The sequence below is a fragment of the Salvelinus sp. IW2-2015 genome, unplaced genomic scaffold (assembly GCF_002910315.2).
Source record: "Salvelinus sp. IW2-2015 unplaced genomic scaffold, ASM291031v2 Un_scaffold1085, whole genome shotgun sequence".
NCBI lineage: Eukaryota > Metazoa > Chordata > Actinopteri > Salmoniformes > Salmonidae > Salvelinus > Salvelinus sp. IW2-2015.
In genome coordinates, this window is record NW_019942722.1 from 80,328 (window position 1) to 93,228 (window position 12,901).

A 12,901-nucleotide genomic window follows, 5' to 3' on the forward strand; every position below is an offset into this window, starting at 1 on the left:
CCGCACACTTACTCGTGCATACTATACTCGCATACATTACTCTGCCCACTACTATACTCCCACAGCTACTTATACTCCAACTACTATACGGCCACTCATATCACTACTATACACCATACAATACTTCAAAACACACTGCTATGACTCTAATTATAACCCAAACATTGATACTCCACCTGCCTATACTTTCCACATGCATACTCTTACTACTATACTCTTCAACTACATACTCCACAACTTACTACCTACCCACACTACTATACTCTACACTCCACTATACTCACACTACTATTTACTCTACACTACACTACTGCCACACTACTATATTCCACACTACTCATACTTCGCTTACTTATCAACTCCACCTGCTATTACTCTACACTACTATACTCCACACGCTATACTCCACACTCCCTATACTCCACAAACTGCTCACTATCACTCCACACTCATACTCCACACTATTGCCCATACTATACTCTACACTACTCTACTAACTACATATATCTACACGCTTGCTAACTCTATACTCTAACACTTACTATACTCTGCACCATCTACACAATTGCCCTATACCAATCTACACCAACTACCTATACTCACACTGAGTATAGTAGTGTAGAGCATAGTAGTGTAGAGTATAGTAGTGTATAGCAGTGGATGGAATAGTAGAGTAGTGTAGAGTACAGTATAGTAGAGTAGAGTATAGTAGTGTGGAGTACAGTAGTGTAGGGTATAGCAGAATGGTAGTGTAGAGTATAGTAACGTGGAGTATAGTAGCGTAGAGTATAGTGGTGTAGAGTATAGCGGTGTGGGCTATAGTATAGTATAGTAGAGTAGTGTGGTGTAGAGTTGTGTAGAGTATAGTAGTGGAGTGTACAGTAGTGTAGAGTATAGTTGTGTATAGTAGTGTAGAGTAGTGTAGTGTAGTGTAGAGTAGAGTAAAGTACACAAAAACATGTTCCCTCCTAAAAATTCCTATTTATATTTCTGGATTAACGTCTACCCCTCAACCACATTGAGTCCTCCTAACCTGACTGAAGAGGTAGAGCATGTGTGCCAGGCATCTGGTCCGTGTCAGTTCAATGGAAGTTTGCTTCTCAGACCACTGCCTCGTCATAGTAGATTGGTGCACGTCCAGTCTTTGTAGGGACTTGTACAAGTCCTTGGCCGCCTGTCCATCGTTCATGTCACGCGCCAAGAGCAGTCTAGCGTTCAGATTGTTTCTGTTTTGTAATAAAAATTATTTGTAGTTATCGTTTAGATTTGACCAATTTCAAACAAGTATCATAGTTCAATACAACAACATGATTTTGTTTTCATGAGTTTGGCCTTATTTATATTACATCATATTGGATGACTCATTCATATTCCATACACTCAGTTCAATGTTACATCGATAGGTTTAGGCTACTACATGATACAAACATGTGCCCTATACCCATCACGAGGTTGCTACAACCTAGCCTATGAATGAAAGTTTACAACTTGGTGCAAAAAAGGTTGAGAGAAAAAAATTGAGGTGACAGACAGTGATACATGGACAGACAGTGACACATTCAATACCACCTTGCACACTCTTGAGTGCATCTAGCTGATCTAGGCTGTAATCATTAGTCCAACAGTCGCAATCGAGAGTTTCTATTGGACAAATTCAGGTAAATTTATCCCCGTTTCATTCTGTTTGCTTCCGTTTAAGAAATGTTTTTCAACAGAATCGGCGTAATGAATACACCCCTGATCACGCATAAACACAGTTCACTTTCATAGCAGCCACGTTGTATTCCTTCTAGCATCTATGCACTCTCCTCCTCTCACCTTTTCCCTTCGCTTTTGGACTTCAATGCACAACACATCTGCTGTATGTGACCAGGCGAAAAAGCCTTTCCAAGCTAAACCATATCATAACCGCTACATACAGCCTACATCGTTGTCACCATATTAGCTAAAGTAATGTCCTAGTCAACATAGCTAATCGAACTAATGCGTTAGTAAACCCACTACAATCATGCAGTAAAGTTACAGTGTATAGTCAGTAAGCAGTTACAACGGCGGTCTCCGGTGGCAATAAATTACTAAAACCAAAAGCTTACCTTGACTTGGAAGAGTTCCAGTGTTGTGTTGGATAGTCATAGCCAGCTAGCTAACATAGCATCCCTCTGTTTGAGCAGGGTGTTTGAGTAGGCTAAACTAGCTAGCTGCATTTGCTAGCTAAGTGAAACTGGAGAAAAAATGACAATCTCTCTCTATCTCTCTCTTGCTTCTCCTTCATTTTGTAAGAAATTAATTTGTTGAAAACTGTTCAACTATTGTCTTTCTCTCTCTTTGAGTCAACTACTCACCACATTTTATGCACTGCAGTGCTAGATAGCTGTAGCTTATGCTTTCAGTACTAGATTCATTATCTGATCGTTTGATTGGGTGGAAGACATGTCAGTTCWTGCTGCAAGAGCTCTGATAGTAATTATGACAACTTCCGGAGGACATCCTCCAACCYATGTAAATCTATGGAAGGTGGTGAGAACCATGAGCCTCCTCTGTTTTTTACTGAAGTCAATGTACACAGAGGAGGACAGAAGCTAGCTGTCCTCCGGCTACACCATAGTGCTACCCTACAGAGTGCTGTTGAGGCTACTGTAGACCTCCGTTGCAAAATAGTGTGTTTTAATCAATTATTTGTTGACGTGATTATAATTTAGTTACGTTCTATCTAAAAATGATAACTTTTTTATAATGTTTTACTAATGTTTTACACTGAGGAGGATGGTCCTCCCCTTCCTCCTCTGAGGACCTCCACTGCACTACAACTACCTAGAGGCCATTTTAGGACCAAACTATGTTAAAGCCAGACAGGTACTAAATCAGCCAGCAAACCAGACAGCCAGCCAGCCAACCAACCAACCGACTAGCCAACCATCCATCATCCATCAATCCACCCACCCAGCCAGACAACCAACCAGCCAGCCAACCAGACAACCAACCAACAACCGAACCGACTAGCCACCCATCCATCATCCATCAATCCACCCAGCCAGACAACCAACCAGCCAGCCAACCAGACAACCAACCAAACAACCACTAGCACCCATCCATCATCCATCAATCCACCCAGCCAGCCAGTCAACCAGACAACCAACTAGCCACCCATCCATCATCCATCAATCCACCCAGCCCAGGCCAGCCAACCAGCAGCCAGCCAGCCAGCCAGCCAGCCAGCCAGCCTATAGTACCTGACGTGCTGCAGAGCTTTGTGCCTTATGAACCTCCTGATAAGACAGAGTAGTCTGTTCTCCACACTGCTAAGTGTCTGGATGATTATGTCCTTCACCATGCGGTAGAGCTGTGGGGAGATATGCCTGTTCACCACAGCCTGGTGGAGCAGCTTCAAGTTGCACCTGTAGGAAGTGAACCCTTCAATCAATCCATCAATCAATCCATCAATCAATTAGTCAATCAATCATTTATTTTATAAAGCCCTTTTTACATCAGCAGTTGTCACAAAGTGCTGTACAGTTACCCGGCCTAAACCCCGGTAAACCCTAGAACAAGTAGAAACAGAAGCAGAAGCACAGTGACCAGGAAGAACTCCCTAGATGGAAGGAACCTAGGAAGAAACCTAGAGAGGCAAAGTAAAACGTCTTGCAGCTCCAAAAGCGTTAAATCAAGCAACAAGTTKAACTATATGAACCACCTATTGACATTATACTCACCACTGATCAACTGTCCTKACATGATCCCCTCTTGAACCTTGATCTGAGTACAGACCCCTGGGTCTCCTTCGTCCACAATGTGCCTCACACACTATTCACTTTATAGTGCACTACTTTTGACCAGGGCCCTATGRGTAATGTCCTATATAGGGAATAGAAAAGGTGCCCTTTGCGATGCAGACATTACCTCTGGGATTCCACGTGGAAGATGTGGTTCACTCCCACCATGCGAGTCTTCATCAACTTGTCCGCCTCCAACGTCATGTCTGAGCTGTAGCGCTCCACATGGTCTGTCCACAACCTGGACTCGGCCATCTTCACGGGGATTCGTTTCTGGGTCTTCTGCACGAGGATGGAACGTCTCCTGGTTCTCCTCTGCTTCTCTACCACCTGAGGAGATTTACAACACATTTTTATTTACAACACATTCTCTTTTACACCTGAGGAGATGTTTAYTTACAACACATTCTCTTTTACACCTGAGGAGATGTAATGTGTTATGTTATATGTATGACAGGTATGCCTGTAACCAAATTGCCCTGTGGGACATTAAAGTATTAATTAATTCATTTGTTCGTTCATTCACCTTCATTCATTCGTTCAATTGTTTGTTCGTTCGTTCATTCATTCATTCGTTCGTTCATTCATTCATTCATTCATTCATTCGTTCATTCGTTCATTCATTCATTCATTCATTCATGCATTCATTGTATTTGTTCATATGAGGACCACAATGGAAATAACCCTCCGGGCATTGTTGTGTTTTTATCCTCAATCAGCCTACTACTTTTAATTATCGTAAAAATTCAATTAATAGCCCAGGGCTTATATTTGCTTCAATCACTGAACACAACAGGCACTTCTTAGAGACAGGCTTCTATTTGAGTCATGCTTCTATTTCCTTAACACACATAGCTTTTGCTCAATAAAATGTTGAAACGCTAGTTGATTAGCTAATTTACCTCATGGTGATGTCACCATGGAAGGCAAAAACTCCGTTCCACCGAAACAGGCTGATATTTCAGGCGGTCTTTTCAAACAGCTCTGACATGAAAAGGGCATTATCATACTTTTTCACAATTTCACAGTATTATTCCAACCTCATAGTGTGGAAATATATTTAAAACATAGGAAAATCTAGTTTTTGACTGCACTGGGCCTTTAACAACCCTTACCTGCCTTCACTTCGCCTGTAAACGTTTAAAAGGGACAGGCGGCTACTTGAGACTGTGTTCAATTGAAGTTTTACGGTATCTAATAAATTCAATCAATTAATTCACCTCAACCTCCTCCAGCTCCTCCAGCTCCTCCTCTGATTCCTCGGGGGAGAGAATGGGGAGGTGGACCTGATGGGGGCGTTGTGTTTCCTCTGGACCTCTGGTCTCAGGCTTCCCCTGGTTCACCTTCCTATGCATCTCCACCAGGTTCTCCAGGGTCAGACGCAATTTGCAAACCTAGCAATGAATMAACAAAATGTATTTTATAAAGTCCTTTTTTTACATCAGCAGTCGTCACAAAGTCTTCTACAATAACCCTGTCTAGAGCACAAACAGAAAGTAAAAGGCAAGTCAAGTGAATTTATGACATTTGTATTTATTAGAATACATATTAAATAGGAATATGTTTCGTAAAAACTCTCAAGACTGACAACGAAACAATAAAAACAAACACAAGACAAGTCAGTGTAAATACAKACCAAAACTATAGGCTACCTAGGCTAAAAGCACGAGGAATATACATACAGTTGAAGTCGGAAGTTTACATACACCTTAGCCAAATACATTTAAACTCAGTTTTTCACAATCTGACCATTTAATCCGCAGTAAATATTCCCTGTTTTTAGGTCAGTTAGGATCACCACTTTATTTTAGAAATGTAAATGTCAGAATAATAGTAGAGAGAATATTCTTTTCTTTTTGTTATATTTCATCACATTCCCAGTGGGTCAGAAGTTTACAATACACCCAATTAGTATTTGGTAGCATTGCCTTTAATTGTTTAACTTGGGTCAAACGTTTCGGTAGCCTTCCACAAGCTTCCCACAATAAGTTTGGTGAATTTTGGCCCATTCTTCCTGACAGAGCTGGTGTAACTGAGTCAGGTTTGTAGGCCTCCTTGCTCGCACACGCGTTTTCAGTGCTGCCCACACATTTTCTATGGGATTGAGGTCAAGGCTTTGTGATGGCCACTCCAATACCTTGACTTTGTTGTCCTTAAGCCATTTTGCCACAACGTTGGAAGTATGCTTGGGGTCATTGTCCATTTGGAAGACCCATTTGTGACCAAGCTTTAACTTCCTGACTGATGTCTTGAGATGTTGCTGCAATATATCCACATAATTTTCCACCCTCATGATGCCATCTATTTTGTGAAGTGCACCAGTCCCTCCTGCAGCAAAGCACCCCACAACATGATGCTGCCAACCCCGTGCTTCACGGTTGGGATGGTGTTCTTCGGCTTGCAAGCCTCACCCTTTTTCCTCCAAACATAACAATGGTCATCATGGCAAACAGTTCTATTTTTGTTTCATCAGACCAGAGGACATTTCTCCAAAAAAGTACGAGCTTTGTACCCATGTGCAGTTGCAAACCGTAATCTGGCATTTTTATGGCAGTTTTGGAGCAATGGCTTTCTCCTTGCTGAGCGGCCTTTCAGGTTATGTCGATATAGGACTCGTTTTATTATGGATATAGATACGTTTGTACCTGTTTCCTCCAGCAGCTGTTGTTCTGGGATTGATTTGCACTTTTCGCACCAAAGTACGTTCATCTCTAGGAGACAGAACGCGTCTCCTTCTTGAGCGGTATGACGGCTGCGTGGTCCCATGGTGTTTATACTTGCGTACTATTGTTTGTACAGATGAACGTGGCACCTTCAGGCATTTGGAAATTGCTCCCAAGGATGAACCAGACTTGTGGAGGTCTACAATTATTTTTCTGAGGTCTTGGATGATTTCTTTTGATTTTCCCATGATGTCAAGCAAAGAGGCACTGAGTTTGAAGGTTGGCCTTGAAATACATCCACAGGTACACCTCCAATTGACTMAAATWATGTMAATTAGTCTATCAGACGCTTCTAAAGCCATRACATMATTTTCTGGAATTTTCCAAGCTGTTTAAAGGCACAGTCAACTTAGTGTATATAAACTTCTGACCCACTGGAATTGTGATACAGTGAATTAATCTGTCTGTAAACAATTGTTGAAAAAATTACTTGTGTCATGCACAAAGTAGATGTCCTAACCATCCTAACCAACTTGCCAAAACTCTAGTTTGTTAACAAGACATTTGTGGAGTGGTTGAAAAACGAGTTTTAATGGCTCCAACCTAAGTGTATGTAAACTTCAGACTTCMACTGTACATGCCTATATAAAGTGCTTTCAGTAAAGTGCTATAGTTACGGAGAGTGCGTTCCAAATGGCACCCTATTCYCTATATAGTGCACTAGTTCCCTATGTAGTTACACAGGGCTCGGGTCAAAAGTAGTGCACTATATAGGGAACATGGTGCGATTTGGAATGAAAAATAAATAAAGACCTGCTTCTTGCCCATCTCGTTGAGGTTCTTGAACTGGTCCATGATGATGTTCAGGGAGTGGCGACGACTCTTTCCCTTGAGGTTTGMCAAAGTCTTCTTACCTAACGAGGACCACCATTGGAGTACAACAATACATACATAAACAATCATCAAGAATTAAAAACACAATCAATTCCAACAACTTATTTCCATGTAAGTTGTTAGAATTCGTTGTGTTATTAATTCTTGATGATTTGTAATGTATGTATTGTTGTACTCCAATGGCTGAGGCAATGTATTCATTCATTCATTCATTCATTCATCCATCTATCTATCCATTCACCTTCCAAGTCAAAGAGCGCTTGTATGTTGGCTCCCACATCCTTCACCGTGCGGTCCTGGTTCTGTATCTCATTGCTGATCTCCTTCAGCATGTCTCCTGGGGTTTTCTGGGTTGAGTCCCAGAACGCTGATTCGTCCAGTTTGTTGTCGTTGTCCATGAGCGGCACGTCTATGATGTCATCGTCAAACTTCCCCTGGAGGGAAATCACCACAAGTGAGAGAATGTCAGTGGGACAAAGGCCCCTAAACTGCAGTAAGAATCAAATAAAGGCAGAATGTCGGCTAGTATGATGCAGGAAACTTCACCCAACACCTAGTGACCTCATCAAGATATTCAGATCTCTTCATTCAGATCGCGTCATGGCTAAGGTGTTGGGTTGACATTCGCTGGCCCGGGGCTACCMCCCCATATTTGTTACAATATGCTGATATGCTCCTACCTGTAGCTGCGTGATCATGTCGTTAAAAGAGTCTCTGATGGACCTCTGTAGATCGCAGTACAGCTTGATGATATCAGCTGCCTTGGCTTTTCTGCTGGCGGCATCCATCCCTTCTAGCAGCTCACCCTCTTTCCCCTTGTCCTTGTCACCAGAAATTGACACCACACATTGCTCAGACTTCTGGATGGCCTCCAGAAGATCCATGCTCTTCCTCTCCACCTGCTCGATGATGTCTTCTGGATCCACTGAGATGTCTTCCAGAGACTCCACTTCTTCCACTTCTTCGCCAACATGCTGGCCTGGCTCCGGCTTTGGTTTCGGCCTCCGTTTGGGGTACTTAACCTTGGGGGTTGGTTGTGGAACCAGCTGATTGTTGAGCACTGGTGCTCCCTGTACGTTTTTTGAGGGAGCAACGACCACTACCTGCTGTTTCGGCAATGGATGTTTCGGGATCTCCTGCATCTGTTGGATCTGGAACAGTAGAATATYGTTCTGCTCCTTGACTGACGAAAGCTCATCCTCCATCTTGGTCATCTTGATMTGACTGTCTCCCACTTGGATCTTTATCTGGGCCAGCTCGAAGCGACAGTCCATAGACTGCAGCTCCTCCACCTGTGCCAGAAGCTTCCTGGCTTCCATGGTGCGCTCCTGGAATGCTTGGTTAAGGTTCTGCAGCCCTACCTGATCATAACGAACCGTATGTGTATACCATTTAGGCTTTAATTCAACGTGACTTACAGTACAGGGAGTGCATACATTCAAAATTGAGGCCGGGTTTCAATCAAAAGCGTATCATTGACAAGTGCAATGCACTTTTGACGATGCACATTCAAATGGCAATTGCCCAGACGGAGATCACATTCATGGTAAACTCTGCGGCGGTAGGCTCAAACTTAAATAAGTCAAGTGCAGTACACTAGTGGACAAAGTGCCTTTGATTGAATCCTGGCCTTAGCAGACCAATACTTGTCCTCAGAAAACTGTCTGGTGTGTGACCTACTGTTACTGTCTGGTGTGATCTACCATTACTGTCTGGTGTGTGACCTACCGTTACGAACTTAAAGGCCAGATTCATTGCCTTGTTGCAGCCTAGTGACTTGGCTACGTCTAAGAGCATGAAGGAAAGCTCCTTGGCAGACTTCGTGGCCAGGTTGACGTCCGCTAGAAATACGTCTGCAGCAGGGGGCTGGAGCTCCTGGATTCGTTTGATGGTCCGTGCATCCACCTTCTGCTCCCTCCACCAGTGCCACACACCCTTATTCAGAGCTGAAAATACACACTGTAGCTCACCATTATGAGCATACAATCTCCTCAGACAGAATGCAGGCCTTCTATCATCACAGAACGTTCACTGGAGAACATTCAGTCATACTACTAAAGTATTCACCCAGACCATAGGCCTTTTATCATCACAGAACGTTCACTGGAGAACATTCAGTCATACTACTAAAGTATTCACCCAGACCATAGGCCTTTTATCATCACAGAATGTTCACTGGAGAACAATCCACATATCACATATCCTGAGGCTGCATTTATTGTAGCTGGGGATTGTAACAAAGCAAATTTGAAGAAAAGGCTTGAGAAATTCTTTCAACATATTGATTGTTGTACTCGCGCTGCTAAAACCCTCAACCATTGCTTTACTACCTTCCAGAATGCATATAAGGCCCTCCCCTCCCCTCCATTTGGCAAATCAGACCACGATTCCATCTTGCTCCTCCCCTCCTATCGGCAGACACTCAAACAGGATGCACCCGTGGTGAGGACTATTCAACTCTGGTCTGAACAATCGGAATGCACGCTTCAAGATTGTTTTGATCACGCAGACTGGGATATGTTCAGAGTAGCTTCAGAAAATAATATTGACACATATACCGATACGGTGAATGAGTTTATCAGGAAGTGCATAGGAGATGTTGTACCCACTGTGACTATTAACACCTACCCCAACCAGAAACCGTGGATAGATAGGAGCATTGTTGCAAAACTGAAAGCGCGAACCACCACATTTAACCAGGGCAAGAAAACTAGGAATATGGAAGAATACAAACAGTGGAGTTATTCCTTCCGCAAAGCAATCAAGCAGGCTAAACGTCAAAGTATAGGGACAAAGTTGAGTCCCAGTTCAATGGCTCAGACACGAGACGTATGCTGCAGGGTCTACAGACAATCACGGATTATAAAAGGAAACCCAGCCACGTTGCGGACACCGACCTCTTGCTTCCGGAAAGGCTGAACAGCTTCTTCGCTCGCTTTGATAATATCAAGTTTATTTTATATAGCCCTTCGTACATCAGCTAATATCTCGAAGTGCTGTACAGAAACCCAGCCTAAAACCCCAAACAGCAAGCAATGCAGGTGTAGAAGCACGTGCCACCGTGCACGTAATACAGTGCCACCGACGCGGCCCGCTATCAAGGACAACGGGCTCTCCTTCTCCGTGGGTGACGTGAGTAAGACATTTAAGCCTGTTAACCCTCGCAAGGCTGCCGGCCCAGATGGTATACCTAAGTCTTCAGAGCTTGCGCAGACCAGCTGGCTGGTGTGTTCAAAGATATATTCAATCTCTCCCTATCCCAATCTGTTGTCCTCACATGCTTCAAGATGGCCACCATTGTCCCTGTACCTAAGAAAGCAAAGGTAATTGAACTAAATGACTATCGCCCCCCGTAGCACTCACTTCTGTCATCATGAAGTGCTTTGAGAGACTAGTCAAGGATAATTTCACTTCCACCCTACCTGACACCCTAGACCCACTTCAATTTGCTTACCATCCCAATAGATCCACAGACGATGCAATCGCCACCACACTGCACACTGCTCTGTCTCATCTGGACAAGAGGCATACCTAAGTAAGAATGCTGTTCATTGACTACAGCTCAGCATTCAACACCATAGTTCCCTCCAAGCTCATCATCAAGCTCGAGGCCCTGGGTCTGAGCCCCACCCTGTGCAACTGGGTCCTGGACTTCCTGACGGGTCGCCCCCATGTGGTGAAGGTAGGAAACAACACCTCCTCTTCGCTGATCCTCAACACTGGGGCCCCACAAGGGTGCATGCTCAGCCCCCTCCTGTACTCCCTGTTCACCCATGACCGCGTGGCGAAGCACGCCTCCCACTCAATCATCAAGTTTGCAGACAACACAACAGTAGTAGGCTTGATTACAAACAACGATGAGATAGCCTACAGGGAGGAGGTGAGGGCTCTGGGAGTGTGGTGCCAGGAAAATAACCTCTCAGTCAACATCAACAAAACTAAGGAGATGATCGTGGACTTCAGGAAACAGCAGAGGGAGCACCCCCCTATCCACATCAATAGGACCGCAGTGGAGAAGGTGGAATGTTCCTCTGCGTACACATCACTGACAAACTGAAATGGTCCACCCATTTAAAGAAGACACAACAGCGCCTCTTCAACCTCAGGAGGCTTAAGAAATGTGGCTTACACCTAAAACCCTCATAAACTTTTACAGATGCACAATTGAGAGCATCCTGTCGGGCTCTATCACCGCCTGGTACGGCAACTGCACCGACCACAACTGCAAAGCTCTCCAGAGGGTGGTGAGGTCTGCACAACGCATTACTGGGAGCAAACTTCCCACCCTCCTTGACACCTACAGCACCAGATGCCACAGGAAGGCCAAAAATGTCATCAAGGACATCAACCACCCGAGCCACTGCCTGTTCACCCCGCTATCATCCTGAAGGCGAGGTCAGTACAGGTGCATCAAAGCTGGGATCGAGAGACTGAAAAACAGCTTCTATCTCAAGGCCATCAGACTGCTAAACAGCCATCACTAGCACATCAGAGGCAGCTGCCTACAGACATAGATTAGGAATCACTGGCCACTTTTAGAATTGGATCACCAACCACTTTAATAATGTTCCATATCTAGCATTATTCATCTCATTTGTATAAACTGCACTCCACGCTATTCTACGGTATCTTAGTCACTTTTAAATTGTCTTTACATATTGCATCCCCCATTTCATATGTATATACTGCATTCTATTCTATAGTACACCACAGACTGTTAAACAGCCATCTCCAGCACATCAGAGGCTGCTGCCTATAGACATAGATTAGGAATCACCGGCCACTTTAAGGAAATGAAACACTAGCCACTTTAATAATGTCTCCGTATCTTGCATTACTCATTTCATATATGTAAACTGTACCCTATACTATTCTATGGAATCTTAGTCACTTTATTTGTTTGTAAATATTGCATCACCCATCTCATATGTACAGTTGAAGTCTGAAGTTTACATACACTTAGGTTGGAGTCATTAAAAGTGGTTTTTCAACCACTCCACAAATTTCTTGTTAACAAACTATAGTTTTGGCAAGTCGGGTAAGACATCTACTTTGTGCATGACACAAGTCTAAAAAAAAAAATCCAACAATTGTTGACAGACAGATTATTTCACTTATAAATCACTGTATCACAATTCCAGTGGGTCAGAAGTCTACATACGCTAARTTGACTGTGCCTTGGAAAATTCCAGAAAATTATGTCATGGCTTTAGAAGCTTCTGATAATTAACACTTTAGAAGCTTCTGGCTAATTGACATAATTTGAGTCAATTGGAGGTGTACCTGTGGATGTATTTCAAGGCCAACCTTCAAACTCAGTGCCTCTTTGCTTGACATCATGGGAAAATCCAAAGAAATCAGCCAAGAGCTCAGAAGAAAATTGTAGACCTCCACAAGTCTGATTCATCCTTGGGAGCAATTTCCAAACGCCTGAAGGTACCACGTTCATCTGTAGTACGCAAGTTTAAACACCATGGGACCACGCAGCCGTCATATTGCTCAGGAAAGAGATGCATTCTGTCTCTTAGAGATCTAACATACTTTGGTGCAAAAAGAGCAAATCAAGCCCAGAAC

The 12,901-nt window shown here is 43.5% G+C and overlaps 1 protein-coding gene across 1 annotated transcript in view; it reads right to left on the reverse strand.

The window, feature by feature from the left end:
• LOC112069707 (uncharacterized) overlaps positions 1 to 4,092 on the reverse strand; it is an 11,946-nt gene extending 7,854 nt beyond the window's left edge. The window contains exons 1-3 of the mRNA XM_024137085.2: positions 3,898 to 4,092; positions 3,231 to 3,395; positions 1,034 to 1,226 (exon numbers count right to left, since the gene is read on the reverse strand). Of these exons, the coding sequence (XP_023992853.2) occupies positions 1,034 to 1,226; positions 3,231 to 3,395; positions 3,898 to 4,025 (486 nt within the window). The 5' untranslated portion in view covers positions 4,026 to 4,092. The remainder of the gene's footprint in view (positions 1 to 1,033; positions 1,227 to 3,230; positions 3,396 to 3,897) is intronic.
• Between the last annotated feature and the right edge of the window lie 8,809 nt (positions 4,093 to 12,901).